At 55.7% G+C, this 25,759-nt stretch overlaps 4 protein-coding genes across 10 annotated transcripts in view; 2 read left to right on the forward strand and 2 right to left on the reverse strand.

Annotated features, from left to right (window-relative positions):
* Nucleotides 1-2,481: 2,481 nt before the first annotated feature.
* ARL16 (ARF like GTPase 16) lies at nt 2,482-6,996 on the reverse strand. Of its 3 annotated transcripts, none has more exons than XM_032799168.2 (5): nt 6,871-6,996; nt 6,396-6,464; nt 5,506-5,619; nt 4,193-4,308; nt 2,482-3,233 (listed from the first exon to the last, which is right to left on the reverse strand). In XM_032799168.2, the coding sequence occupies exons 1-5, from the start codon at nt 6,913-6,915 to the stop codon at nt 3,062-3,064; spliced, it is 516 nt and encodes a 171-aa protein (XP_032655059.1). In that variant the 5' UTR covers nt 6,916-6,996; the 3' UTR covers nt 2,482-3,061. The 3 variants fall into 3 exon arrangements, with proteins under 3 accessions (XP_032655059.1, XP_074928045.1, XP_032655060.1); XM_075071944.1 differs by having other exon boundaries at nt 6,396-6,453; nt 6,854-6,996; XM_032799169.2 differs by lacking the exon at nt 6,396-6,464 and having other exon boundaries at nt 6,871-6,995.
* An 86-nt stretch (nt 6,997-7,082) lies between these two features.
* On the forward strand, nt 7,083-21,047 carry HGS (hepatocyte growth factor-regulated tyrosine kinase substrate). 5 transcript variants are annotated; one of them, XM_075071941.1, is made up of 22 exons: nt 7,102-7,199; nt 7,617-7,743; nt 9,710-9,794; nt 10,175-10,250; nt 10,868-10,960; nt 13,257-13,380; nt 14,239-14,291; nt 14,884-14,952; nt 15,187-15,311; nt 15,770-15,848; nt 15,979-16,077; nt 16,512-16,607; nt 17,000-17,038; nt 17,127-17,270; nt 17,456-17,666; nt 17,930-18,102; nt 18,340-18,480; nt 18,560-18,737; nt 18,816-18,949; nt 19,217-19,333; nt 19,671-19,766; nt 20,062-21,047. In XM_075071941.1, exons 3-22 carry the CDS (start codon nt 9,772-9,774, stop codon nt 20,170-20,172), a joined length of 2,181 nt encoding a protein of 726 aa, XP_074928042.1. In that variant the 5' UTR covers nt 7,102-7,199; nt 7,617-7,743; nt 9,710-9,771; the 3' UTR covers nt 20,173-21,047. The 5 variants fall into 5 exon arrangements, with proteins under 5 accessions (XP_032655048.1, XP_032655049.1, XP_032655051.1 ...); XM_032799157.2 differs by lacking the exon at nt 7,617-7,743 and having other exon boundaries at nt 7,083-7,199; nt 17,453-17,666; XM_032799158.2 differs by lacking the exon at nt 7,617-7,743 and having other exon boundaries at nt 7,083-7,199.
* Nucleotides 21,048-21,405: 358 nt separating this feature from the next.
* On the reverse strand, nt 21,406-25,009 carry LOC116835900 (methyltransferase-like 26 B; the record flags this gene model as incomplete). The annotated part of the gene is given in 8 exon segments (XM_075071945.1): nt 21,406-21,835; nt 21,838-21,915; nt 21,918-21,931; nt 22,373-22,398; nt 22,401-22,442; nt 22,908-22,967; nt 23,234-23,393; nt 24,723-25,009. Coding segments are annotated over 8 exon segments (714 nt in total), but the record flags the coding sequence as incomplete, so codon positions are not given.
* Nucleotides 25,010-25,557: 548 nt separating this feature from the next.
* MRPL12 (mitochondrial ribosomal protein L12) overlaps nt 25,558-25,759 on the forward strand; it is a 6,004-nt gene continuing 5,802 nt past the window's right edge. The window contains exon 1 of the mRNA XM_032799166.2: nt 25,558-25,713. Coding sequence (XP_032655057.1) covers nt 25,640-25,713 — 74 coding nt within the window. The 5' untranslated portion in view covers nt 25,558-25,639. The remainder of the gene's footprint in view (nt 25,714-25,759) is intronic.

The raw sequence follows: 25,759 nt of genomic DNA on the forward strand, positions 1-25,759 counted from the left end.
CGGCCATCACCTTCCCTGAGGGGTTATGGAGCCAGGCCTTTCAGTTTAATGTTAAAGAACGAAAGTATCAGGAGAAGTCACCCTGTAAGAAGTGTCAGCAAATGTTTAGGAATGTGAACTTTTAGCCCCTGGCCCTTCCCATCGCCCCCACAAATGGGGACAAGTGGCAGTATGAGAACTGCGCTGAGGTGGAGTCCTTGAGCAAACTCATGCTAGGGACCAGAGTGGTGGAGGACGGGGTATGGTCAACAAGGACACCCCCTCTAAACTGTGAAGCCATAGAAAGGGACTTCACAGGTAAAATCGAGGCAAAAATTAAAGCAAATCTTATTCAGAAACTGCGGTCAAGACAGTTCATGGCCAAGCCATTACAGTTTTTCGATCCCCAGTGACTGAGTGTGGCAGTGGTGGCGGAGTCAGGCTGGCATTCTGTGCAGCTCAGGCATCTTCCTGATTGGGGGCTGTTACAGGGGTCACAGGCTGCTCTGGTTCTACTTCCTCCTCCAACACAGCCAGGACCGGCGCTAGGGGTTTGAGCACCATAGGCGCACGGCCATTTCGCCGCCCCGCGCGCTGGTACCCCGGCTCCGCAGTCCTGCCTGCAGACAGTCAGCTGCTCCAGTGGCTCCAGTGGAGCTGCCGCAGTCATGCCTGCGGGAGGTCCACCGCAGCCGCGTGAGCAGCCAACCGTCCGTAGGCATCACTGCGGCAGCTCCACCTGAGCCACCTGCTGCCCTCTCCGGCAAAATGCCGCCCCCTAATAATGCTGGCGCCCTAGGTGATTGCCTAAGCTGCCTAAATGCAAGCGCCGGCCCTGAACACAGCCCACAGCAGCAGAGCCTGCCCAGAGTGTATGTGCTATGGGGACACCCCCAGCCCTGCCCCTCCCGTATACTTGCTTGCAAGTGGTGTACAGGGTCTGTGTGCTGAAGGGAGCATGCCCCCCAGCATCTAACTGGATAAGGACTGGGGTAGAGGAGGGGACAGCTCGTGTGTCTCTGAAGCTGTTTGATTGGTAATTCAGCCTACGCCACCTCCTGACCCTCAAGGAGAAAAGAGAAACAAAGGGGACTTGCTAAGGCTTTGATGCAGCCCCTGGGTCCAAGCTCTCCACTCAGATCCCAGTTCCTAGCCTATCGCACCAACACTGGAGGCTGCACTAACTTTAGAGCCTGTTAGTGTTTGTGGGAGGCTCCATTTAGAACAAGTCCCTTCCTGCAATAGAGCTGCCATCTCGGGCCCCAGCTAGTCCATCCCCCAGGGACCAATACATGACTGCTTCTGATTGCACATTCCCTAGTGTTTCAGCCAGCCCTTCGCTTGGGGGGCGGCTGTTCCACAGCCTGACCCATCTCCCAACTTTTCCTTTTCTTGATATCATCTCCTTTCCCGGTGTTATTCTGCATGGGTCCCCTGGGAACAATTCCACTCCCTCCCAGCTGTTTGCACCCTTCAGACATTTAGCTGGTGATGGTGCTTCCCACCTAATCTAACACTCACAGCTCTGACCTGGCCAGCGGCACTCTCTGGGGATACCGTAGTTCACAGAGCCATTGGGGACACCTTTAGAGTTCAGAGATGGTCAGTGACAGACACCCAACTGTGAATTCCCCATTACCAGAAACTGTCATGAGCTGGAGTGAGACCTCTTCTCTTTCCACAAACTGCCCCTCAGGACGGCTGTGGAGTGTCCAAGCCCCACCTCCCTGGACAAGGATCACCAAGTATAGTACACCCTCACTATAACACCCTCACAATAGCAAACCTGGTCCCTGGATCCCACCTCCAGCCCTGCCTGGGGGGCAGAGAGCTCTGCCTTCCCTGGAGTTACAGCCGGGCAGATTGCTCCTCTGGCCCCAGCTGTGGTTCCAGGACCAGAGGAGCTCTCAGCTATGCTGCAGGGCTTGAGGTGTCAGCCCCTCCCAGCAGGGCTCTTTCCCTATAACAAGCTACAATGACCAAATGGCTTGGGATTCTCAGGGGTTCATTAGAGCAAGGGCATACTGTATGCTCCCACCTAAGACCAGACTCTTCCTCCTCACTTGGTGGCAGATGCTTCCCCTTACACAGAAATGGAGCTCTTGTGTGTCTGGCACCGTGGGACTACAGCCTGCTGTACTGGAAATGCAGGTAGTGGGCATGAAGGTGGCTTTACATTAGACTGTAAACGCTTCTGCTGTGGGACCTGTTCTTCCTAGCTGTTGGTACAGCACCTAGCACAGGGGGGCCCTTCAGTGCCAATGCAATGCAAACAGTACAAGTTTGGTCTATTGGATATGGGCTTGGAGTCCTGTGCAGATTGGCTGTTTTTGCTATATGTAAATAAACTCACCTGGTTTTACCTAACCTACCTGAAGTTTTGGGGCAGGGACCTGTGCATCTGGGAAGCCCCTCACACACCTTCTGGGGCATTATAACAACAGTTTTGTATACCGCTAAGAAGACTAAAGTGGCGAAAGACATGGCATTAAACCAGAGGGAGAAGCGAAGCACACTCTGCTCTTTAATAAACTGATAGCAATGTTGAATCATTAACAAACCCCTCCACAGAGCTCCTGCCTGCAGATGGGCTCCAGTGGGCAGGCCTATTACCGCCTAGCCTAGGAGCAGCATAGGGCCAGCAGTCAAAGCAGGAAAAGGTGGGGTGGGGCGCTCCATCAGCAAGGCTGCCAAGGACAGGGGAGTCATGGTAAACATGAGGCTGTGGTCTCTGCACATCCCAGCCCCCCAGCAGTACATTCCTCCTGCCCTAGGGGGCAAGCAGGCTGACTCACAGTCTGGAATGAATGAGAGAAAGTCTTGAATGCACAGTTTACTTTGCAATTCAAGGTACCAAAAGTCTGGGGCAGCTCCATTGCTACCACCAACCTGCTGGGAGCACACTCTGTCTTGCTGCTGCCCCCCTGCTCTCATTCTTAGATGGAGGGCTGATGAGACTGCTGCTCAGCTACCTCTCCCGCTCCTGGATCCTAGTCTTGGTCACAGAGTAGGTGTGAGCTGCCTGGAGTCAGAGTCAGCCCCCATCAGCTGGAAGAAAACACCAAAAGTAGACACAGCAAATTCAGCTGGGATCCTTGAGAGTGGAACGAAGCCATTGCAGCACGTCAGGCAGCCCCGTGCCATCACGGGCGCTGGTCTCCACCACAGTGATAGGCTGGTTAGCACAGGAAATGATATCTTGAATCCGGAACAGTGATTTCATCTCCACCAGGGACATGTAGCAGGGCAGGTCACTGGAATCACATTTGGGGAGGGAGGGAGAGAGAGAGATTGTGCTAAACCATCAGTGACCCAACTTAGAGCAACTGGAATTTCTGTTGAGCCGTCCCTGTGAGGGGCTGCACAGGGTGACTGGTCTTTTAGAGAGCATTAGGACCAATTTGCCCACAATTAAGGCTGGTCAGCCAGCCTTGGGGTTAACTGATTGCCCATGTGGTTGATTAGTCCTCAATTAGGGGTGCACCTGACTGTAATAAAATAGCCAGAACTCTGTAAGGAAGGGAACTCAGCAAGGTGATCTGGGGTGGGGTAGGGGGCTCCTGGACAAAGGAGACTCTAGGCAAGAAACAAGGGGAGCATTCCCAATAAAATCATGGGAAAATGGATGAGAGCCGAATCCCAGCTATGAGGAATAGACCTGGGTGAGATCTTTATGCTATGTTAGCCAAGGGACTGGTGAGAGTACTGCCCAGCTCTGGGAAGGCCTTAAGGTAGTATTCTATGTTAAGGGCAGAAGGACTGGTGAGACCAGTACTCCAGATCTGGAGAGGAGAGCTTGGGGGAGGGGTGCTGTGAACAAGGAATCTCCAACTGTGGAGCTAGGAGTTGGACCCAGGACCTGAGTGGAAGCTCTTTCCTTGTTTGGGATTTGTTCTGTTAATTAAAGGGATATTTTTCAGTGCAAGAATGTTTGGACTTAATTACAAAGACAGGTTGTGAAAACTGAAGCAGCACCTCTAGTGCTGCAGCTGGTCACTTTAGGATGACAGAGGGCCCTCAGCGGAACCAGATGAAATGGATAATCTGAAACAGGTAGAGCATTCTCCCCACCCCACCTGCCCTCTCAAGGATTTATCTGGCTGCTGCTGATGATATAGGCAAAAAGTGATTGCACCAGGAGTCCCAGATTTCCTTCCTTTGCCCTTCCCCATGGAAACTGATCACTTTCAGCCTGGAGGAATCCTTGCCTTACATCTTATTGAACAGGATCAGGACGGATGCCGAGGCAAGCTGCTCTGTGGAGAGGAGTGACAGGAGCTGGACGCAGGATGAAGAGATCTGGGTGGGGTTAGCCGCATCAATCATGAACTGGGAAGAAGCAGAGCGAAAGATCCAGGTGGGGAATTAATTAAAATGTAAGGCAGTCGGTTGGGAGATGCGGGTTACCCCACAGACCAGCTCCAGAATGGGGAGTGGGAGGAGATTAAAACACAAGGGAAATGAAGTGAACCCCTGTAAGTGAGAGGCCCTGGTGTAGAGTTCTAGGGCCTGGGGGCCCTTCCCTGGATTTGGAGCCTCACTCCACAGAACACTTAATGGTTATGTGGCCCCCCCACCAGCCTGCCTATAAACACACAGGGCCCCAGTTGCTCAGGAGTAGCACAGCTTGAGATGATGGAGTCACCCTGCTGTAAAACAGGTGAGAGAGATTAGAATCAAGCCCACAAGGTGATCCAGAGGGATCTCATGAGCCCTGAGTGATAAGTTGCAGGGAGAAGCTGAGGCATGAAAAATGGAAGGCCCGTGAAGAGTCTGGCCCTGAGGTGAGGCGTTCTCTCACTCCATGGCCATTTCCACTCATTCAAGGACTTTGGGCAGGAGGAGTAGGACCTGTGCTACTGTGGAAGGATTAGATTTTTCAATAAGTGTCAGTAAATGTTGATTTCACTGTACACACAAATGGGTAAAAAATTATTTCCATTGATAAGTCAAATTTACAGATAGGCAAAGTAAGAAAAGTGTTGCTTGAGAATGTGAGAGACTCAGAGAATTGTCTGACCCCCCCACCCCCATTTTCTCCAATTGTGAAAATTTAAGTCAATAAAAATTTGAAAAAAATGCTTAAAAATAAACAGTGATATCTGCTGAAATGATTTAAAAAAAATCTATTTCTGCCAGGCCTAATTATGTCTAAACACCAGTGATTTCCCCTAAGTGAGTATTACAATGCAAAGAACTTTACACAGTGACAGGAGGCAGCGTGGTCTGAGCATGGCCAGGACTCCTGGGTTCTATTTCATTCTGCCATTAACTTGCTGTGGGGTCTTAGGAAAATCACTTCCTCTCTCTCTGTGCCTCTGCCTGCCCAGCTGTACAATGGGATGTATCTCCCTCTCCCAAAGGGAGTTGTTATCATTACTCAGACATGATGGGTCAGTCAGCCCTCTACATGCAGTGCAAGGCAGTTCCAGTGTAGCCTGAGCCAACAGAATGTCAGGTTAGATGTTGGTGATGGGCCAGGAAAAGGTCACATTCAGAATCCAGACCCAAGGGATCTGCACTCACCAGGACAGAGCTGCAGTCTCCATAGTAACTAGGCCAGATAGGACCCATGCAGCCCCCCAGCTCCCGAATTGTGATCTTCTTCTGGATCAGAAGGTCAGTTAGATTTGTGCCCACCTGCAAGGTTAGATGACAACACCAGCCAGAGTCAGTCTCTGTAGAGACATTTGTGGTCCTCACAACCGAGTCCATCTCCTGTTAGTATATCACTGAGCTGCTGGTTAAAAAGGTGACCCTTTGGGGCCTGTCTTTGCTGTGAAAGAGCACTACGGCATGGGGGTAGGAGTGCTGCAAATGACACTGCCCTATTCATAAGGGAGAACCCTAAAAGGAAGAGGATTGGATTGGATTACTAAGGCTACAAGTAAATCAAAGAAGAGTGGCAGCTATGGGAAGAAACTTCCCAGCAGAAGTTCAGTCAGCAGTCCCCTGCAGGGGCCCCACCCACCATTCAGGGTTTAAGGGGTTGTCACACAGAGATGGGATTCCCTGGGACTGATCAAGTGGAGCAACATTGGCTGAACTGGTATCAGAAGGTTTCTGCTGATGTCTTCTGACACAGTGATGTATGCAGGTTCCTCCAAGACAGCATTTTGTTCTGTGTGGCCGCTAGCCAGGCTGAGTCTCCCTGGCTCTGTTAACACCTTACCAACACAAATGCAACAGAATCCTGGCCCCACTGCCTCATGTTGACCCACCCACCCAGAGAGCAGCAGCCTGGCCCCTCATAAAGTTGATGTACAACTAGCTGAGCGGTGCTGGACAGAAGTCCTGGAGTCTGGTCTCGACTGAGCACTCAGCCAGGGCTGCATTGGGTCAGCAAACAGCACCGAAGACCCTGACACTGTGAAATGCAGACAGGCCCAGCGAGCCAGAGCGCTGCCCGGTCATACCGTGGGCAGCGTGGGGGGAGGCTCCCCAAGCTCTCGGGACCCATCCTTGGAGCACAGCTGTGCAGGAAGCTGTTAAGGAGCAGGAGGGGAAGGAAGATCATCACCAGACACTGCTTTGCCAAGGGGCTGGAGCTCGGAGCGCTCCCCCCCCACCCCAGCTTGAGGGGGTTTCCATGTATACGGGGTTACGGTCTGGTTCAACGGCTCTCAGCCCCACCCTCCCAAGTGCTCCAGCACCTCCCCAGGAACCCCACGGTGCTGGCCAGAGACTAGAGCTGGACATCGCTGCCCCGTCTCGGGAACAGGCACCCCGGGAACACGCTGCCTCCGCACCCACCGGCACCCCCTGCCCAGCCCCCTCCCCCGCTCCGGGCACCCCCTGGGAACACGCCCCCCAGCACCCCCCGCCCCCAGACTCCCGCGGCCGAGGCAGGGTCTCCCCGGGCAGGGCCAGGATATTCTGCAGCCGCTTCACCAGCAGGGTCTTGCCCACGCCCGAAGCCCCGAGCAGCAGGTACATGGGGTAGCAGGGACCAGGCCCTCAGCGCCAGGCCATTGCCATGGAGATGCGCTGCCCCGCTTCCATTGGCCCATGCAGCAGAGGACGTGAGCGCTCACTGGTTGGTTATCCTGTCTCTCTGATCTCCCGGTATCCAACCACGACCCGTTCAGAGGAAGCCCCGCCCCTAGCGGAAGGCGGAAGCGGAAGTGAGGCCTGTGGCGATCTGAGGCCGAGTGGAGCCGGGTCGGTGGGTTTCGAGGGCACCATGGGCAGAGGCGGCGGCACCTTCGAGCGGCTCCTAGGTACTGGGGGTCACGGGGTGCGCGAGAGTCGGCACTTGACCTTTGACCCCGGGGGATTGGCCCCCGCAGGCTCTGGGGCCCGGGAGCCAGGGCAGCGCTCGGGGCTGGGTCTTTGCGGCCCGGGGGGCTGGGTTCGGAGTCCGGCTGGGGCCGCGAGGGAGTCGGGCCTGGGTCACTCCGAGCCTCCGGCCATCGGCGGGCCAGGGGCAGACCCGAGCCCCTGCGGGGCTTAGCTGGGGGTGAATTACACCCCCCTCCCGTCTCCCCCATCTCGGAGGCCTGGCCCGGCCTCTCCCTGTGAGAGGCGCCAAGTGCCTGCCCCGAGAGCACAGCGCAAAACAAGCTCTCTAGCCTGAGCCTGACCAAGGCGGGGTTAACTCTGTACCAGCTGCTTCTCCTCGCCCCATCGTCCTCCAGCTCTCGGGAGAGCCCTCTGCACAGGGATAAGACCAAAGCAGGCTGTGAAGAACTTCAAAAAGATCTCACAAAACTAAGTGATTGGGCAACACAGTGGCAAATGAAATTGAATGTGGATAAATGTAAGGTAATGCACATTGGGTAAAATAACCCCAGCTATACATACAATATGATGGGGGCTAAGTTAGCTACAACTAATCAGGGAAAAGATCTTGGCATCATCGTGGATAGTTCTCTGAAGACGTCTGTGCAGTGGCAAGCAAAAAAGTAAACAGGATGTTAGGAATCATTAAAAAGGGGATAGAGAATAAGACAGAGACTATCTTATTGCCCGTATATAAATCCATGTTATGCCTACATTTTGAATACTGCATATGATCTCTTCATCTCAAAAAAGATATACTGGCATTAGAAAAGGTTCAGAGAAGGGCAACTAAAATGATTAGGGGTTTGGAACGGGACCCATAGGAGAAGAGATTAAAGAGGCTACGACTTTTCAGCTAGGAAAAGAGGAGACTAAGGGGGGGATACGATAGAGGTGTATAAAAACATGAGTGATGTGGAGAAAGTGGATAAGGAAAAGTTATTTACTTGTTCCCATAATATAAGAACTAGGGGCCGCCAAATGAAATTAATGGGCAGCAGGTTTAAAACAAATAAAAGAAAGTTCTTCACACAGCGCACAGTCAACTTGTGGAACTCCTTGCCTGAGGAGGCTGTGAAGGCTAGGACTATAACAGGGTTCAAAAGAGAACTGGATAAATTCATGGAGGTTAAGTCCATTAATGGCTATTAGCCAGGATGGATAAGGAATGGTGTCCCTAGCCTCTGTTTGTCAGAAGGTGGTGACAGATGGCAGGAGAGAGATCACTTGATCATTTCCTGTTAGGTTCACTCCCTCTGGGACCCCTGGCATTGGCCACTGTCGGTAGACAGATACTGAGCTGCATGGACCTTTGGTCTGACCCAGTACGGCCATTCTTATGGAATCACTTTTTCACTTGAAGCCCCATGACAGTGATTTAAAGATCAACATCAATTATTTCACTGCTCTTCATAACAGATGTCTCCAGCCAATGCATCAGTGTGGGCCGCGTTTGTATATCTCACCATGCTGCCCCACAACCAAGCCTGACACCTGACTCCCACACTACCTGTGAGCAGGTATATGGTTATTCCAATACAGTGCTGGGAGGTGGCTCCTGATGCTCATGGGAGAATGAGACCTCTGGTTTCTGTCCCCTTTGTTCTCCCTTTTAGACCAGGTGCTTTTCCCTTACCTTGGAAAACCCACCTTGTTAAAGATCAGGTTCTGTTATGTGACTAATAGTCTGGTAGCAGAGTGGGAGGTTCACAACTGTGTCAGGGAGTGAGATACACTCAGGAAGCATAAAATATTAACTAGAAAAACCAGTGTAGCTGTTGTGGGATAAACAGAGGCTTGGTGTGGTGTCTAAATCATTCCTTTGACAAACCTGAAAATAACCACTATGATTGAAAGATTGAGAGTGGGGTGGGAGTTTGTTAGTGGGTTATGGACATCAGCTTGGACAGCTGCAGTGACAGGATGGTAAGACTGCCACATAGAAACCTAGATAGGTACAGAAATATAAATCCTGAGTTATACTAGCAGTACCTAGGAACCTCTTTCTGCAGCGTCATAGGCCTAGCTGGAGGGGGTCATAACTTGTTCCTAAAAACTTACTGCAGATTGAAGTGTAACAAGTTTGGGAATTGAGTCCTTACATTTTCAGAGGAGCAGGTCAATTTTGGTGAGGGAGCACCATAAAAACCCTGTACTTACTCACAGTGAGTGGATGTGTAAGAACAACTTTTGTTTTGCTGTATGGGTTTTGAAACCAGAGGCACCTTGAAACCTCAAGTAACTTGGGAGGAACCAAGCAGTTCTGATTAGCAGCACAAAAATACCAGGGATTGTGAAGAATCTGTGCAATTACTGAGTGTCTCAGGGTCTGAATGACTGACAGGGAGTCACTAATCCGAGTGAGATCTCCTATGTGAATATAACTGAGAGGGTGAAACAGAGGCAGGCCAGTTCCAAACTAGCTAATGGATATTTCAATTCCTTGCAGATAAAGCTACCAGTCAGCTTCTGCTGGAGACAGACTGGGAATCCATCCTGCAGATCTGTGATATGATTCGTCAGGGAGACACTCAGTAAGTGCCATATCGCTTCCTGATATGCTCTAAGCATTGACATCCTTTTCTGCCCTGCTCACTGCATGAAGGCTAAGAACATAGGTCTAGGCACTCTAGGTCAGCCCACCCAGGCTGTTACTTTATGTGGGACAGGTGACAATGCAATTCAGCATCTTGAGATAATGTTTCTGACTGGGGAAGCTGGAGCTCATGTTCTGCCTGGGATCCTGAGAGAAAATGGGCCTTGAACATCACTGTTCTTCTCTTTTTCTGCTTGGCCTCTGGAATTGCCCATGCCATAAATTGTGTTCTTTCCCATTGCAAGGATGGGGTTAGTGGACTATTCCTGCAGGTTCTCATCTGCCTGAAAAATGTGTATGCGCTCTCTCTTTTTCCAGAGCTAAATACGCCGTCAGTGCTATCAAGAAGAAAGTCAATGACAAGAACCCCCATGTGGCTCTCTATGCACTAGAGGTAACCTGAAGCCAACCCAGCAAAGTGAAGTCTCTCCAGGCCTCTGGTAACATGTAGCCCAGGAATGAAGTCTATGCAGACTGCCCCCCCCAGGAGTGCAGCTGACCTCTGTGCAGAGCTCACCCTCCTCTCATGCTGTAGCTTGGAGGGCCTCAACCCATGGCCTGTCATCTGCTGACCTTGTTTCTTTATTTCCAGCTGCCATACTGAATTAAACCTCTAAAAAGAGACATGAAATCCTGTCATGCTGTTGCTCTACCAAGCAGGTGGTTGCTTTAATTGCAATTGGGACATTGTGGGATCCTAAATGGCCGGGAGGCAAAGGCCACCAGTAAGTTTAGGGGGTGTTTCTCTACATTAAAGTGTGACCCTACTATTACCAAAAAGTCAAGACCCCCAGTTCAAGATGCTGCTGGGCTTTTGGAAGTAGCAGATGTGTCTCTGACTGAAGTTGGCACAAAGTGCTCTGGGTTAGGTGGTGCCCCTTGGCTTGTGTGCGGGTTACAGTGCCCTGCAGCCAGGCACAGTCCACGCTGCAACTCTGCTCTCATCCTGCTGGTCCTGGGCTCTGTGGGGGGCTGTGGGTATTAATCTAATCTAGTTATTTTTCCTTGCAGGTCATGGAGTCTGTGGTCAAGAATTGTGGCCAGACAGTCCATGATGAGGTGGCCAATAAACAGACTATGGAGGAGCTGAAGGAACTATTCAAGGTAGAAGCACCTTGCTCATTTGTTTCCCTCTGGATGAGGTTGGGGGAGAAAGGTGGAGGCCCTGAAACTGTAAATGCAGCATCTTTCTAGGTCACTGTTAACACAGAGGCCCTTGGGGATTTGGAAATGGGGCAGCAGGAGGACATGGGAGAAGCAGAGTGGGGAGCCCCTGTGTAGAAATCCATGTCAGAAGGAGCGAGCTGAACTGCTCAGGTGAACCACAGGGTCTGTGTTACTTGGAATTTCTCATGAAGCATCATGGGCAGCTCCAGGAACCAGCTGCTGGGGAGGGAGTGTCCTGAGAGCAAAGCTGCTGTCAGGCTGTGGAAGGAATGATGGCTAACATTGCAGCACATACTACACTGCTCTTTGGGGGCCATTTGATGGCAAGTCCTCACCTTGGTATTGGGCTTGGTTTAGTCAGAGCCAGCGAAGGTGAGTGAAAATACCCGTCTGTGGGGGTGGACGCACAAGCTTGGGGGGCTGGTAGGAAGAGGTGCTGGAGGGGGATGTGAGCTCTCTTCCCATAACCCAAGATGAGATGGAAAGTTTAAAACGGATCAAGAAATCCCTTTACTCTGAGTGTGTGACTAATCTATTGGGTGAGTTGCTGTAGGATGTTGATGTCAAGCCAGTAGCCGAGCAAGAGTCAGAACTAAGCTTAGGTGCTAGTATGAATGAGAGCATGTTCAGTGACACCGGTGGTATGATGCTTACATGGGCTCTTGATTCTCGTATTCTGGGGCACAAACGCCTCTTCAGCTGGGGTGGAGACAAGACATTCTCCTGCCCCATCTCCAAGGCACACAGTGGGACAGGAGTACACAGCTGAGTTCAGTAAAGGGATTTTACTCCTTCCTCTGTGGCATCTACCACTGGCTGCTAGCCGAGGCAGGTGACTGGCCATGTCTAGCAGCTCCTGTATGAGCATTGCTAATTCTGTCAAGGGGTCTCTTCTCCTACTGTCCTCTTCCTAGGAAGACTCTGGCCTAGTTCAGCTAGATCTGGTCTGACATAGTAACTGCTGCCTTGAGCCTGACTTCTCTTGATTACAGTGGCAGCCACTAAGGTAGGTGGCGGAGGCTGGTTTTCTGGCAGCCCTGGTACCGTAGAGTTCAGTGCGGCTTGAGCACACTGTCTATGCTAGGGGCAGGGCGCTTGTGCTTATACGCTTGGGGTTCCCCAGACCTGTGCAAATGAGGGGCTTTGAGTCGGTCCATTTGAGCCCTGGGGCAGCCTCTCCTCAAGGGTGCTTTCTGTCTGGCCAAGCACTCGTGTACCCTGGGCTCCGTGGGTTGCTAATGCAAAGCATCTGTTATGTCTCAGTCACTGCCTCTCTAGTGACTGACACCATACTGAACGCAGGCTCATGGACTGCTCATAGGGGTGTTCAGGTAGGTATTGAGCTTCCCAAATATAGAATCAGATCAACAGTCTCTGATTCTGCTCAGGTTCTTATGTGAGCTGTGCTCAGAGCTTCCTAAATGCCCGAGGTGCATTCTTGTGCATTACTTTAGGGACTTTCACTCTTCTGAATCCCTGACGGCTGCTGAAGTAACTTGGGTGGCCCCTTGGCTTGGGGGTTCTGTCATCACTTTCATTGTGGTGCAGGCTCCTCTCAGGTCTGTCTGAGTTCGGAACTGCAGATGTCTCTACAAACCTGTACTGAGCTGTCCCACAATTGAATGTGAAGCTTGAGAGTGCTTGGAATCTACTTCTCTGCTTGTTGAGGGAATTCCCCCCCCCCCCCCCCCCCCCCCCCTACCAAACAGCACAGTTTAGCCCTCCATGGAGGAAATACAGCCCCAGGTAAAGGGTGTAGTCTCAGCTGGTGCTCACTCTTGAGAGGTTCTTTTGGGCATTGTTGTTGAGCGAACTCTGAATATAATTCTATTCACTTTTAGGGAATTCCCCCCCCCCCCCAAGCCCCTGTAACATTTTGCAAACTCCCAGGGATTCACGAACCCCAGTTTGGGAACCACTGTTTTAGAGCAATNCCCCCCCCCGCCAAGCAGCCAGTCATGTGATTTGGTGATGATCAGCTGATGGCAGGGCCCCTCTTGGAGGCTGGTTCAGACTGAAACAGGCAGTGCGGAGCTGCTTGGAGCTTCCTGAGTTGCAGAGCCTCCTGCTTGCTGAAGGTCAGGAATTCCTCCTGTTGCCTGGGGTATGTTTGGAGTGTTCCTGACAGGGTGGGGTTGTGAACTGGAGTTAGTGTCTGTGAGCTGGGGGATGCTGGGACAAAGAGCCCCAGCAACAGCCTGTGCTGGGCTCAGATGCTTTCCCCTCTGTGCAGAGACAAGTGGAAGTGAACGTTCGCAATAAGATCCTGTACCTGATCCAGGCCTGGGCTCACGCCTTCCGCAATGAGCCCAAGTATAAGGTGGTGCAGGACACCTACCAGATCTTGAAGGTGGAAGGTAAGAACTCTGTGAGGAAAAAGGGGCAGGTGAGTCTCGCATTGCGCTGACAGCCAAGCACAGAGGATGAGCCATGGGAGGGCAGGGAGCAGGCAGCAGTGCGAGCCAGGTGTGGGAGAAGGGCTTGTACAGATGGGTTTATACACAGTGGCCTCCCTGCTACCTGATGGACCCGTTGGGGTGACTTGAATCCAGTTCCTGTTGCCAAGCAGCCGCTGCCAGGTGGCTGCTTCACTCTGCCCCTGCAACCGACTAGGAATGATGTGGTTTGGCAGCAAGTCCCTGGAAGCCAGAGCTGGAATGTTCCTCTAGGAATGAGCACATCCTCCTGGGAATGGCTCCATTCCTGGGCTGGGTAGCTGAGAACTTGGATGTGTGTCTGGATTTCCCCAAAGCGCTGGGTGCACTGGAAGGCAGTGCCTGTGATTTTGGGCATTAACTCCCCTGATTCTGCCTGGGATGAGTGGCTGCAAATCTGTGGGAGTCCCATCCTGGCAGGAAGTGCTGCATTTCTCACCCTGATCTCAGGCTTCGAACATATGTTTTACCAAAGGGTCCTAGTTGCCTAATCTGAGTGTGTGTGGCCGGGGTTGTGTTCTGCATTCAGAGTAGACTTGAGCCAGACCTGGGAGCAGAGGGATGCCCTAGGATCTGTTCATCCATGTACGGACACTCGCTCTCCCAGTTCCTCTGTGAGGCAGGTGACTGTGGCTCAGGTTAAATGATTGCTTAGAACTCCTGCACAAATGGCAAAGTGAGGACTAGAACCCAGGAGCCCTGCCTCTGTCCCCAGCTCTGAGCACTAGGCCCCATTGCCTCCAGTCTTTACAGTGAGATGTTGTTCCATTCTTCCTGCAGGTCATGTGTTCCCAGAATTCAAGGAGAGTGATGCCATGTTTGCTGCAGAAAGGGTGAGCTCCCCAGTGCAGAGCGGTGGGCAGGAGCTCTGGCATTACAGAGGGGGCTGCTGCTGTCACTTCTGTCCGACCCTTCAACTGGTGGTCAAAGAATGTCAAATCCCAGAATCTCAAAGCACCTTCCGTGTGTGGTACAACTGCCTGGATTCTATACACCTCACCAGGGTGCAGCCAGCCCTGGGGCAGGAGACACAGTTCAGGAAAGGAAGTGCTGAATCCCCTCTCCCCTGGGTCTGCCTTGGCACGGGGCCAACCCAGAGCACATAGAGATCAGAAATCCCACATGAGGGCAGCCTCCTAGTCCTGTGGCTTGCCCAGGGCTCCTGCCCAGCATGCTAGGGCGTCACTGGCTCAGCACAGGGGCATCTGACTGTGACTCACTTCTGCGCCAGTGGCCACAGAGCAGACTTGCAGGGGAGAGTGCCTCCTGCTGCAGGGGTCTCCCCCCTCCAGAGAATGGCCTGGCTTGGGCTAGCCAGTGGGAGTTCCAGGGTGGCAGCTCAAGAGGCTCTCTGGAGCAGCATCAGGGCTCTGGGTGCTAGGGCCCTGGTCCTTTCCTTATGCAGGTTTCTGTACTCTGTGGCAGGCTCCTGACTGGGTCGATGCTGAAGAGTGTCACCGCTGTCGAGTGCAGTTTGGGGTCGTGACCCGCAAGGTGAGTGCTGCTGCTTATTCCTCTTTAGTTCCCTTCCCTGCATGACACCGCTGGGGACTTGGTCTCCTCCTCCTTTGCCCTGCAGTGTGGGCTTGGCTGGGAAGCTGAGCTTTAAGGGAAGGTGGTCAGCAAGCACCCTGTGCAATGGTCATGGAGGGGCACAGCCCTGGTATTGGGAGGGTGCCCCCTAGTACCAGCTGCCAAGGCTGACCTCATCCCTCTCTTTGTTCGCAGCATCACTGCCGGGCCTGTGGGCAGATCTTCTGTGGAAAGTGCTCCTCCAAGTACTCCACCATCCCCAAGTTTGGCATTGAGAAGGAGGTGCGGGTGTGTGAGCCCTGCTACGAGCACCTCAACAAGTCAGTATCTCCAGGGGGTTCTGCACACCGCATGTGGGTTGGAGCGGCCGGGGCTGCTTGTTGGCATGGGGCCTGCCTTCTGGAGCAAGGAAGGGTTACCTCAGCCCCGTGTAGTGGAGCCTCTCTGAGTCGGCTTCCCCAGGGGCTGGGCAGCCTGGCAGGAGAGCTGCCCCTTTGGAGACGGGAGGGATTCAGGAGATGGCACTCAACGATGGGAGTGTACAGCTGACGCCAAGGACTGGCTCTGCTGCCTCCATTGCCCCCATCCACTGACTGCTAGCTGGAAGCTGTGCTCCTCATTGGGGATGGGGGGAGAGGGCATGTTGTGTCCTGGGATGAGGGCTGGGGTGGAGTAGGGCCATGGTCCTCACTGGGGCTGGGACAGGATGGGGCCAGGCAGGGCTCAGGAATGCTGCCTGTAGGCCCTGGTCTCTACTGTCAACTCTATCTGATTGTAGGAAAGCTGAGGGCAAAACTGCTGCCACCACTGAGCTGCCACCCGAGTACCTGACCAGCCCCCTTTCTCAGCAGTCTCAGGTAAGTGGCTGGCTGGCTGGCTGTCCTGCCTGCCAGAGGTCTGAACTGGGCTGCAGGCAGGGTTAGCCCCAGCAGTTCCCTTCTCCTCCTGCTCGCTGTCCCACTGAGCAGCCCCCCTCTCCATCTGCAGCTGCCCCCGAAGCGTGATGAGACGGCCCTCCAGGAGGAGGAGGAGCTCCAGCTGGCCATCGCCCTCTCGCAGTCGGAGGCCGAGGAGAAGGAGAGGATGGTTTGTACCCAGCTCTAGGGCTGCGTGAGGGAGCGCTGCCTGGATGCTCTTCAAGCCTCTGGCAGGTTACTGCTGTGGGCATTGCACCAGCCAGTCCCCAGCCCTGGGCTGGATAGAGCCCTTCTCTGGTGCATAGTGGGTCAAGGGGGGGGGGTGCTGCGCTGCAGGTCTAATCCCTCCCATGGGTCTGGGGTGAGGCTCTCTTTCACCAGGATAGTGAGGGCTGGTGCTGATCATGCCAGCTGGGGCACGGCCTGACAGTTGTTAGCTGTGCAGACCCCATGCAGACACTAGCAGCCCCTGCCTCCCAACGGCTAGTGAATGTGCAGGGGCTGGGCCTGGCCTGTGTGAGGTGCCTCGCCCTCCAAGCCAAGCTTGTCTCGTGCTGTTGAGTTGGACAGTTCTCAGGGCTGATCTTGTACCTCCCTCTGCAGAGACAGAAAACAACCTACTCTGTGTACCCGAAGGCTGAGCCCACGCCTGTCACCTCGTCTGCACCCCCAGTCAGCACCCTCTATTCCTCCCCTGTGGTAAGTGCACAGCTGCCCTGTTGGGTCAGCACCCCCAGATCTCTCTGCCAGGTCACCGGGGTAAATCCTTGTTCAGAGGGAACTAAAGCCGTGAGAGCATGGCACTGAAAACACTGCTGTGCTGGGGGCACCCAGGAGACGCTGCTCTAAACACTGGGTGCACTATTCTTCTGCTGCATGGAAAGGAGGTGAATCACCGCTTGGTTGAAGGAAGAAAGAAGTGCCTGCTGTCCCTCCCAGTTCTGCACTCCTGGTGTTGCCTGGCACTGGGTGGCAGGATATGCACAGGTCTGGGCAGGGTATCTGTCATAGCAGTGAGTTGTGTAGTGGGCTGCGGAGTCCCCATGTGTCTCTAAGATCTGACGTCCTCTCTCCTCTCTCTTTTTCCCCAGAACTCCTCTGCTCCACTGGCTGAGGACATCGACCCTGAGGTGAGGACAAGGCCCTTCTGGCGCACAGCGTAGGCTGGTTCCCAGTCAGGCTTGGGCGCTGATCTTCTCCCTCTGCTTTTCCCGGCAGCTGGCTCGGTACCTGAACCGTAACTACTGGGAGAAGAAGCAGGAGGAGGTTCGCAAGAGCCCCACTCCGTCTGCTCCACTGTCCCTCTCAGAGCCAGCTGCCCAGCCTGGGGAAGCTCATCCCATCCCGCTCGGTGTCGTGGAGGTAAGATAGGGGCCCGAGGTCTGGCGGGATCGGTTTGAATCAGTGCTCCCTGGCAATTGCCTGGCACCAGCCTTGCCCCAGTCATGAAGCACAAGTCCGGCTCCGGTCTAGGTGTGGGTTGTAGATCCCCACTCCTGAGAGGGAGGGGTTCAGGGGCTGACTGTGCTGCCCTGTGTCTCCAGCAGCAGTACCAGAACGGGGAGTCTGAGGAGAACCACGAGCAGTTCCTGAAGGCTCTGCAGAATGCCGTCACCACCTTCGTCAACCGTATGAAGAGCAACCACATCCGGGGCCGCAGCATCACCAATGACTCAGCAGTGCTCTCCCTCTTCCAGTCCATCAACAACATGCATCCCCAGCTGCTGGAGCTGCTCAACCAGCTGGACGAGCGCAGGTGTAGGTGGCTTCTGCTCCATTCCCTGGGGTAGGACATGACTGCTCCCTGCCAATGGCTTGTGAGCAGCTCTCTGAGACTGTGTGGAGAGTGCCTGGGATGGCGGGGGGTCTCTGTGGAGGAGCATACCCCGTCTCAGGTCTGGCTGGGGGCCACTTGCTCTATCTGGAGGCAGCTAGTGCTTAGGGCTGGGTGAGCTCAGCAGATAGCAAGCCTGGATGCTGCCTTGCCCTACAGGAGCCTGATGCTGCGTTTCTCTCCCCAGTGTACTACGAGGGCCTGCAGGATAAGCTGGCACAGATCCGGGATGCCCGCGGGGCCCTGAATGCTCTGCGGGATGAGCACCGCGAGAAGCTGCGCCGGGCAGCTGAGGAGGCAGAGCGCCAGCGCCAAATCCAGCTGGCACAGAAGTTGGAGATCATGAGACAGAAGAAGCAGGTGAGGCAGGGAAGCCTTTTCCAGGTGCCTCATGGAGGGCAGGTGTTGTGCCATGGCCATTCCCAGGGCTTGCTGGTGGCCATGGCAGCTGTTCCAGTTTGTGCCCTGGGTTGGGCAGCTGTTGGGTGGCTGGAGGCAGCACTGTTCTGTGGAGTGGATGGAGTCTCTGGGGTTGGCCTTGGTGTATGAGCTGCATGGCCAGGCTCCTAAGGTGTGTGGTGGTGCCGCTCCCTGCAGGAGTACCTGGAGATGCAGCGGCAGTTGGCCATCCAGCGGCTGCAGGAGCAGGAAAAGGAGAGGCAGATGCGCCTGGAGCAGCAAAAGCAGACCATCCAGATGAGAGCCCAGATGCCAGCTTTCTCTCTGCCCTATGCCCAGGTACAGCAGCCATGCCAGGGAGCCCTCCCATGAGCACTCTCCCCAGAACTCTCCCCTTCATGCTCTCTTCTTTTTGCAGCTCCAGGCCATGCCAGCAGCAGGCGGGGTGATCTACCAGCCATCCGGTCCCACCAGCTTCCCAGGCACCTTCAGCCCCGCAGGCTCTGTGGAGGGCTCTCCCATGCACAGTGTGTACATGAACCAGCCAGCTCCAGGCAGCACTGGCCCCTACGCACCGATGCCTGTTGCAGGGGCAGGTGAGAGCCTGGGCGAAGCAGAGGTAGGCAGGACTGGAATGCAGCAGCAGTCACCTCACTGTGCCTTCTCTGCTCCAGATCCCAACATGGTGAATGCCTACGTGTACCAGGCAGGAGCAGGAGGTGGGCAGGCAGCGCCGCAAGGGCAGGTGGTTCCCACCACCAACCCAGCCTACTCCTCGTATCAACCGACTCCGACGCAGGGCTACCAGGCAAGTGAGCAGAGCGCTGGGTCCCCCTTGCCCGCAGTATGCCGTACTCGCCGTAAATCTGGAACAGAGGACTCTGCAGTGGGTGGCACAGGCTGTCCCCTCCCAGGCTCTCGGGATCCCCTGCCGCACAATGGGGGTGGGGATCAGTCCCAGATTGCCTGGGTCTCCCCTGGTGTCCCCTGTGGGATGGGTGCTCCCTGGACCCTGAGGGTGCTGGAGGTTTGCTGCCTGGAGTGCCCCACGCTCACCCTGTGCTCTTCCCTGTAGAACGCTGCGTCCCAGTCTCAGAGCATCCCTGCCATCTCGCAGGCCCCCCAGTCTGGCACCATGGGCTACATAGGGAGCCAGGCTGTCTCCATGGGCTACCAGCCCTACAACATGCAGGTGAGCACCCACCAAGGGTGAAAGGCTCAGTGCCCTCTTGCAGCCTGGCTTGGGGGTGGGTGTTGGTTGCTGTGGAGGCTGCTTACCAGCCAGGGAGCAAGGGTAAATGAGGCCTTGGCTGGCACTTGTGGGGGAAGGGCGATAGGGCTGGATTTTCTGTATCCCCTTGACCCATGTAGGAGACATACCCTGCCCCTTCACTGCTGCTGTTTGAGCCCCAGGTCCCTGGTAGCATGGGCCCACTGGGCCTGGCTGGGAGCTTGGGGGTCTTTGCCCCCTCAGGAAGGGGCAGAGGTCTGGTGGCCACTCTGATTGCTCTCCCCTGCCCCTACTCTAGGGCCTTATGTCGACCCTTCCTGGGCAGGAGCCGGCTGTGAGCAGCCTGCCACCCCAGCAGACTTACCTCTCGGGACAGCAACCCATGTATCAGCAGGTGAGTCTGCGTGAACCCGGCATCTCCCTGTCACCCTCACTTCAGCTCCCTCCCCAGGCAGTCAGCTGCAAACTGCCCTGATACCCCCACCCCCGTTATCACCAGGAGCCTTGGCTGTGGCCCTGCCTTCCCTTTGCAGGGCACTGAGACCTCCAGATCCAGGTGTATTCACCTGGGGGCTGGGCATGGGTGCAAGTGACCACCTGGGGCCCTGTACCACCACCTCAGGGTAAGGTGTGGGCGAGGAGGGTGCCAAGTGAAAACTGCATCTTAACAAAGGGTTTATCTGTTCCAGATGCCGCCCCCTGGAGGGCCCCCCCAGCAGCAGCAGCCGCCTCAGCAGGCCCCGTCGCAGGTACAGCAGGCCCAGGGCAGTGGCGAGGCCCAGCTCATCTCATTTGACTGATCTTGGCGAGGGGGGCTGCCCAGTGTAACACTATTGTCTGCAGGAATCACTTATGTACTTAACTAGCCATTTCTGTCTCTTCCCTGCCCCCTTCCTGTGGAATGGCCCTACTCAAGGGGAGGGTGGGACCCTGGGGCTCCACCAGCTGGCATGCATCCTCCTGGCCTGGCAGGGGCCTCCCTGCTGCTCTGGCTCCCTGTGGCTTTTTCCCTGCACTGTCCCCGCCTGGCTGAAACGGACCATGGTTGCTGGAAGTGAAACCCGTCCCCGCCCCAACAGGGAGAATGAATGGGCGCTTGGCCCTTCAGGAAGAGACTTCTGCAAGGCAGAGGCTGCAGCCTGGCTGCTGGGCTTCCCCCCAGGGCTCTGTGGGCAGGATGGTGACTGGGAGCCAGGCCTGAGAAGAGCTCCAGGAGAGTGAGCAATAACGCCACAGGCCAGGGCCTCCCTTCCCTGCTCTGCAGCAGGCGAGAGACTTAATCATGCCCCAAGTACTTGCTGCTGCCCTGACCCTAGAACAAAGGGGGCAATGAGATCTGATGCAGAACTGCCCCTGTGCACAAAGCTCGGCTTCTGCCACTATCCCTCTCTGCACAGTGTGCACTATGGCTGGCTCCTCCTCTGCCCCAGCAGAAGCCTCAGCCCCTCACCACAACTTGCACCCTCCACCCTGATCCCCTGCCCTGCCATGGAGGCCTGGCCCTGTGCTTGCATTCCATGTTCCTGGGAGCTCAGGCCCTTCCACATGCCCTATGCCCATGTCCTCCACCCCCTCCTTGGGAGCCTGGCCCTCCCTGCTTTTTGAAAACTCATCTCTCATATGTAGTGGTGGAGTAGCCAGAATGGAAACAGTGACAATAAAATGTATTTAAAGAGCTGTTGCTCTGGGCCTGGTGCTGCTGTTCCTGTAAGAGCAGGGCCACTGCAGAGGGGTTTGGTGGAAGGCTACTTGGCAGGCAGTGAAGCAGGGCTGTAACATGCTCCAGTGGTGATGCCTTCGGTGCCAAGCAAAGGCTTGGCAGAGCGAGGTTCACTGGCTTTGGATAGGGCAGCAGGGCCACTCCTCCTGCCCCCATATGTGCATAAGAGCAGACAGGGTCAGCCTGAAGAGGAGGATCCCAGCCTGGGCCTCTCGGTCTGCAGGGGCTTGGATGCACTGCTCTCTACTCCTAGGCTGCTGGCCTCAGTGCAGGCCCCAGGGAGCAGCTACCCTCAGCCCATGGCAGAGACAGATTAATTTAAAAGCAATTTATTCTTGGGTGTCCCTATCCCAATGGCTTCAGGCAGCCATGCTCAAACATCCTGCAGCCCCGCTGGGCCTATGCCATCTCCAGCTCCCTTCTCTGAAAAATCAGGCAGTCGGTGTATTCTGGCATTTCCAGCAGGCACTCAGGAAAACTGGCATTAAGGTGCAGAACAACCAGGCTTCTGAAGGGCTTTCGAGAAGCAAGCAAGGCCTCCAGGCATGAGCTGCAGGGCTGGAGTAGAGCTCTGTGTGTGGAGGGGGGCCGAAGTGCAGCGGGCTGGGCCTGGGGCCAGCTGCAGCACTGGGGCTGGAGAAAGTTTGCCACTGCCTGCTCATGCTGCCAGTCCCCCATTTTCATAGGAAGTACAATTCAATTCAGCAGCTCCCTGCAGCTTAGCCCCAAGCCTTGAAACCTGTTTCCCACACCACACTGAACCTTACCATATGCTCGAGGCGCAGCGCGTTGGGGGTGGCCAGCTGCCGCAGCTCCTCCACAGCCCCCAGCCTGGATTCCTGCCAGTCAAAAAAACAAGAGAAGGCTGGAGAGGCACAGAGCAGCATGCCGGTCTCTGGGGTGGATATGGCTGCCCTGGACTTTCCAAGGGGTGGGGCTGGCCTCATCCCCAGCTGCAGCCACGTGATGAGTTCCAGCCAGCCCTGGGATATAAATGGGTATGCTGCCTGGGGAAGAGCCTCCTGCAGAACGCAGCCTGTGCCTGTAAGTAGGAGCCCATCCTGGGGAAGCTGCCACAGGTGGCTTGTGCTCTCCTAGGTGGGGGAGACAGTTGCACCTGGGAACAGGACGTGATGTGTCCAGGCTAAAGCCTATGGCCTGTGGGCTGGATGCAGATTTGACCCCTTCAAGGCTTTCACGAGGCAGGCCAGCCCCTGACTACCACAACGCAGAATTGCTGGAGCCCCTGGGAAGAATTCAGCTCCTGGGCCACACCTCACCTCTCCTGGAGCTTTTCCTCCAGCTCTGGATGTTGCATTCAGGGCTGATGATCCCATTGATGGCAAAGGGCTGCAGGCGCAAAGTGCAGTCAGAGTTGCTCCTTGCCCTTCCCCAGTCCTCCCTTCCGTGCCCTGAGGAGGTGGGGGCAGCAGCTGATGGATGTTTAACTCCTAGGCTTTATTTGATTTCAAGCGTCTCCTATGGGGTCTGGACATGGCAGGGCCACAGAAGGGGTAAGATGTAATACAGTGTGAGCTAGGACAATAGCAGCCGATGCCTGCCCCCTCGCTGCGCGGAGTTCTGGGGACCCGGATCCCTATACGCTGTTCAGCAGATTGCACAGCCTGTCCTCTCAGGGGAGGGGAAACACAGGCTCCTGGAGACCATACAGGGGTCCCAAGATCTCTCTGGTGGTTCACAAAGGGGCCTTGGGCTTCAGATTCCTGGAAAGACATAATACTCTCCTGCTGCTGGGGGTGTGTGTGTGCGTGTGCAGCAGAGGTTGCTGGCTGGGATTCTATTCTGCATACCTACCCCATAGATCAGGCACACTCCCCCAGGCTTCAGCAGCTGGCCCATGCCCTGGAATAGTCCCTGCAATGCATAGGCAGGATGTCATCCAGGTGGGCACTGGGGGGCTGAGCCCAGGCCGGGGCCTGCCCCATATCCGAGTAGGAGCAGGACAAGGTGCCAGTACTGCTCCTCCCAAGCAATAATCCCTTGGGATGGTGCGGGGTGCAGGCTGAAAGGGCCACAGGCTCCTTCCACCAGTGGGAGGAAGGATGTCTTTCCTACAAAGGGTTGCTTGCTGTGGTGCCCCTATGTTCCCTGCAGGGCTTAGTTTGTCCACACATGTACACCTCCAGGCCTTGGGCAAGGAAGTGCAGCAGATTGATGATGACGATGACATTGCAGCAGCCCTCGCTCAAGCCTGCCCACTGGTCCCAGGGCTGAGAAACATCAATGGCCAGCGGTGTCTTCACGTTCTGCACCTTGGTGGCTCTGATGTAGGCAGAGATGCTGGAGGAAGAGAGACAGGTAAACTGGGAGAGGCTGCTGGTGTCTGTCTGGTGGTGCTGCACTGCACCCAGACAGCAGCTGCCGCTGCCTGCTCAGAATGGAGGATGCTGCAGGAGCTGCCCTGAGGTGCCAGGCTCGGATCCATTTAGCAACTGCCAGGGCCAAAGTACTGCCAGCATCACCCTGCAGTGCAGACAGTGGTTGTCTTGCTGATTCGGGGGCGAGGTGGGGGGGGAAGAGGTGTATTCAGCTAGACCCTTCCCCCTCCATTAAAAGCCACAAGGGGGCAGGAAGCGAGGCCTTGTAGGGGATGTATCTGGCTGCTCTCACCCAGACCATGGGCAAACAGTATCTCCCTCCCTGTTTTGCTGTAAGCACTGATGCCTGGACCAAGAAGTACCCAGCATGGCAGCTGCCTCCAAGGGAGTGCAAGAGGAGGGATACGGCTGCAGAAGAATTGCAAGTGAGGTGGGCCATGCAACCTAACCCCCCAGCTCTACATTCCTTGCCCTTGGAATTTGTCATATGCTGGGGCCACTATAAGTGTCACCCCAATGAAAGCTGTTACAAGCCCATGGGGGTGGGAGTCACTGCAAGATGGCATGTTCCCCTCCCCCTCCCCGATGCAGGTGTTACATGTTCTGATTAGCCTAAGCCTGAACAGCCTAGAAGGATTTAGCAGGGTTTGTGCAATTTCCAAAGGCGAAGTGAGCACAATCCCCTGCTGAACACCGACAGACCCTGTTGTCACTGACTGAAGTGGCAGTGTTTGAGAGCTGGGGCCTACCCCTCCTGTGGGCTGGGGAAAGGAGCTGGCAATGCTGTGGGAACAGCAGGTCAGGGCACTTTGTGCACCTCATTACAGACTCCCCACCATGTCTGTGATTGGAGCTGTAGGCAACCCCACCACCATGGGAGTGAAATACTTGTAGGAAGCAGCAGCCTGCAGGACCGGCGCCAGTGTTTTTGGCACCCTAGACGCATGGCCATTTCGCCGCCCTGTCCGCTGCTCCCGTGGCTCTGGTGGACCTGCCGCATGCGTTCCTGCGGAGGGTCCGCTGGTCCCGCGACTCCGGTGGACCTGCCGCAGGTGTGCCTGCGGAGAGTCTGCTGGTCCACCGGAGCCGTCTGCCGCCACCCCTCCCCCCTGCAAAATGCTGCCCCCCAATAATCCTGGCGCCCTAGGTGATTGCCTAGGTCACCTAAATGGAAGCACCAGCCCTGGCAGCCTGTCAGCAGCCAGGATGGGGACATGAGCAGCTTCCATGCTGTGGGGTACTGTCCCTGCCTCTGCCCAGGGCTCGTGGAAGGGCCAGACATAAGACGTACCTCTCATGGGCAGATGGGCTGACTTCTGAAGGCTGCCAGGTGACATTAGGCAGGGCTTGGGCAAAATGTACCACATGTTGCCCAGTCCCAGAGGCCAGCTCCAGCCCAAAGGCTTGGCTTGTATTATCCACGTAGTCAGCTAGTACCTCCAGGATCAGCTCCTTATTCCTCTCTGCCATGGGAGACACCAGCATCTTCTGCCACTGACCACAGGTCCCGAGGCTTCCACTAGAATGGTGCTGCCTGGATTTCTGCTCCTGCCTCATGTCTGACGAGGCTGCCTCTGCCCAGATTTATTACGGCAAAGGAGGTTACTGAGTGATGCTTGACCCGGGAGAGCAGCTGCTTAGGCGGGGCGGCAATGAGGGAAAGGCCTGTGTAGTTTCTCCAGCCACGGGAGGCCAGCAGGGTGTCCAGGCCCCAGCCCCCCCACGGTGCAGGGCTTCAGCGTGTCTCTTTGGCCCCAGCCAGGCCCAAGGCAGCATGTGTCCCTGGGCGCAGGGCCTGCAGTGCCACGCCTGGCTGGGCCTCCTTCCCCACAGATCCAGGCTCAGAGCCGGGCATGGAACCCAGGCGTCCTGGCCACGCCCCTCGCACAGGCCCCGCCCTGGCGGCCGCTGCCGATAAAGTTGCTCTTGTTGCGGAAGCGGTGCATGCTGGGTAGTGTGTAGTCATTGCTCGGGGGATTTAGCGCCCGCTGGAGGGCGACTTGCCTCAGCCATAGAGACGTGGGAGGTGGAGGCTAGACTGTCACCCTTTGCCAGTGACATGGCCTGGGCAGAGCTAGAGCGCCCCGGCGACCATAGAGACTGGGGGGGCAGAGCGCCGCCTCCGCGTCCTTTGCCTGCCGCCCGCCTCCGAGGCCGGGCGTCTCCTTCCTGCTGCCGGGACCCATTGTGCTCCGAGCCGGCGCCGCCATGCTGCCCGCCGCCCGCCCCGTAGGGGGGCCCTGCCTGAAGGGGCTCCGGGCCGCCGCCCTCCTCCTGCTCCGGTACCGGGGCCGCCCCGCCCCCACAAGAGCCCCGCGCTGCCGGGTC

This window comes from Chelonoidis abingdonii, chromosome 13, assembly GCF_003597395.2.
Source record: "Chelonoidis abingdonii isolate Lonesome George chromosome 13, CheloAbing_2.0, whole genome shotgun sequence".
Lineage (NCBI taxonomy): Eukaryota > Metazoa > Chordata > Testudines > Testudinidae > Chelonoidis > Chelonoidis abingdonii.

Bases quoted from the DNA above. Each gene is read 5' to 3' on its own strand.
- ARL16 (XM_075071944.1), bottom strand. From the start codon at position 6,915: ATGTACCTGCTGCTCGGGGCTTCGGGCGTGGGCAAGACCCTGCTGGTG. The intron at 5,620-6,395 runs GTATGACCGGGC...CTAACCTTGCAG, and splicing joins CTCCCCCCACGCTGCCCACG to GTGGGCACAAATCTAACTGA. The intron at 3,234-4,192 runs GTAAGGCAAGGA...ATGTGATTCCAG, and splicing joins CTGATCCTGTTCAATAAGAT to TGACCTGCCCTGCTACATGT.
- HGS (XM_032799157.2), top strand. From the start codon at position 7,163: ATGGGCAGAGGCGGCGGCACCTTCGAGCGGCTCCTAG. The intron at 10,961-13,256 runs GTAGAAGCACCT...CCCTCTGTGCAG, and splicing joins AGCTGAAGGAACTATTCAAG to AGACAAGTGGAAGTGAACGT. The intron at 19,334-19,670 runs GTGAGCACCCAC...CCCCTACTCTAG, and splicing joins ACCAGCCCTACAACATGCAG to GGCCTTATGTCGACCCTTCC.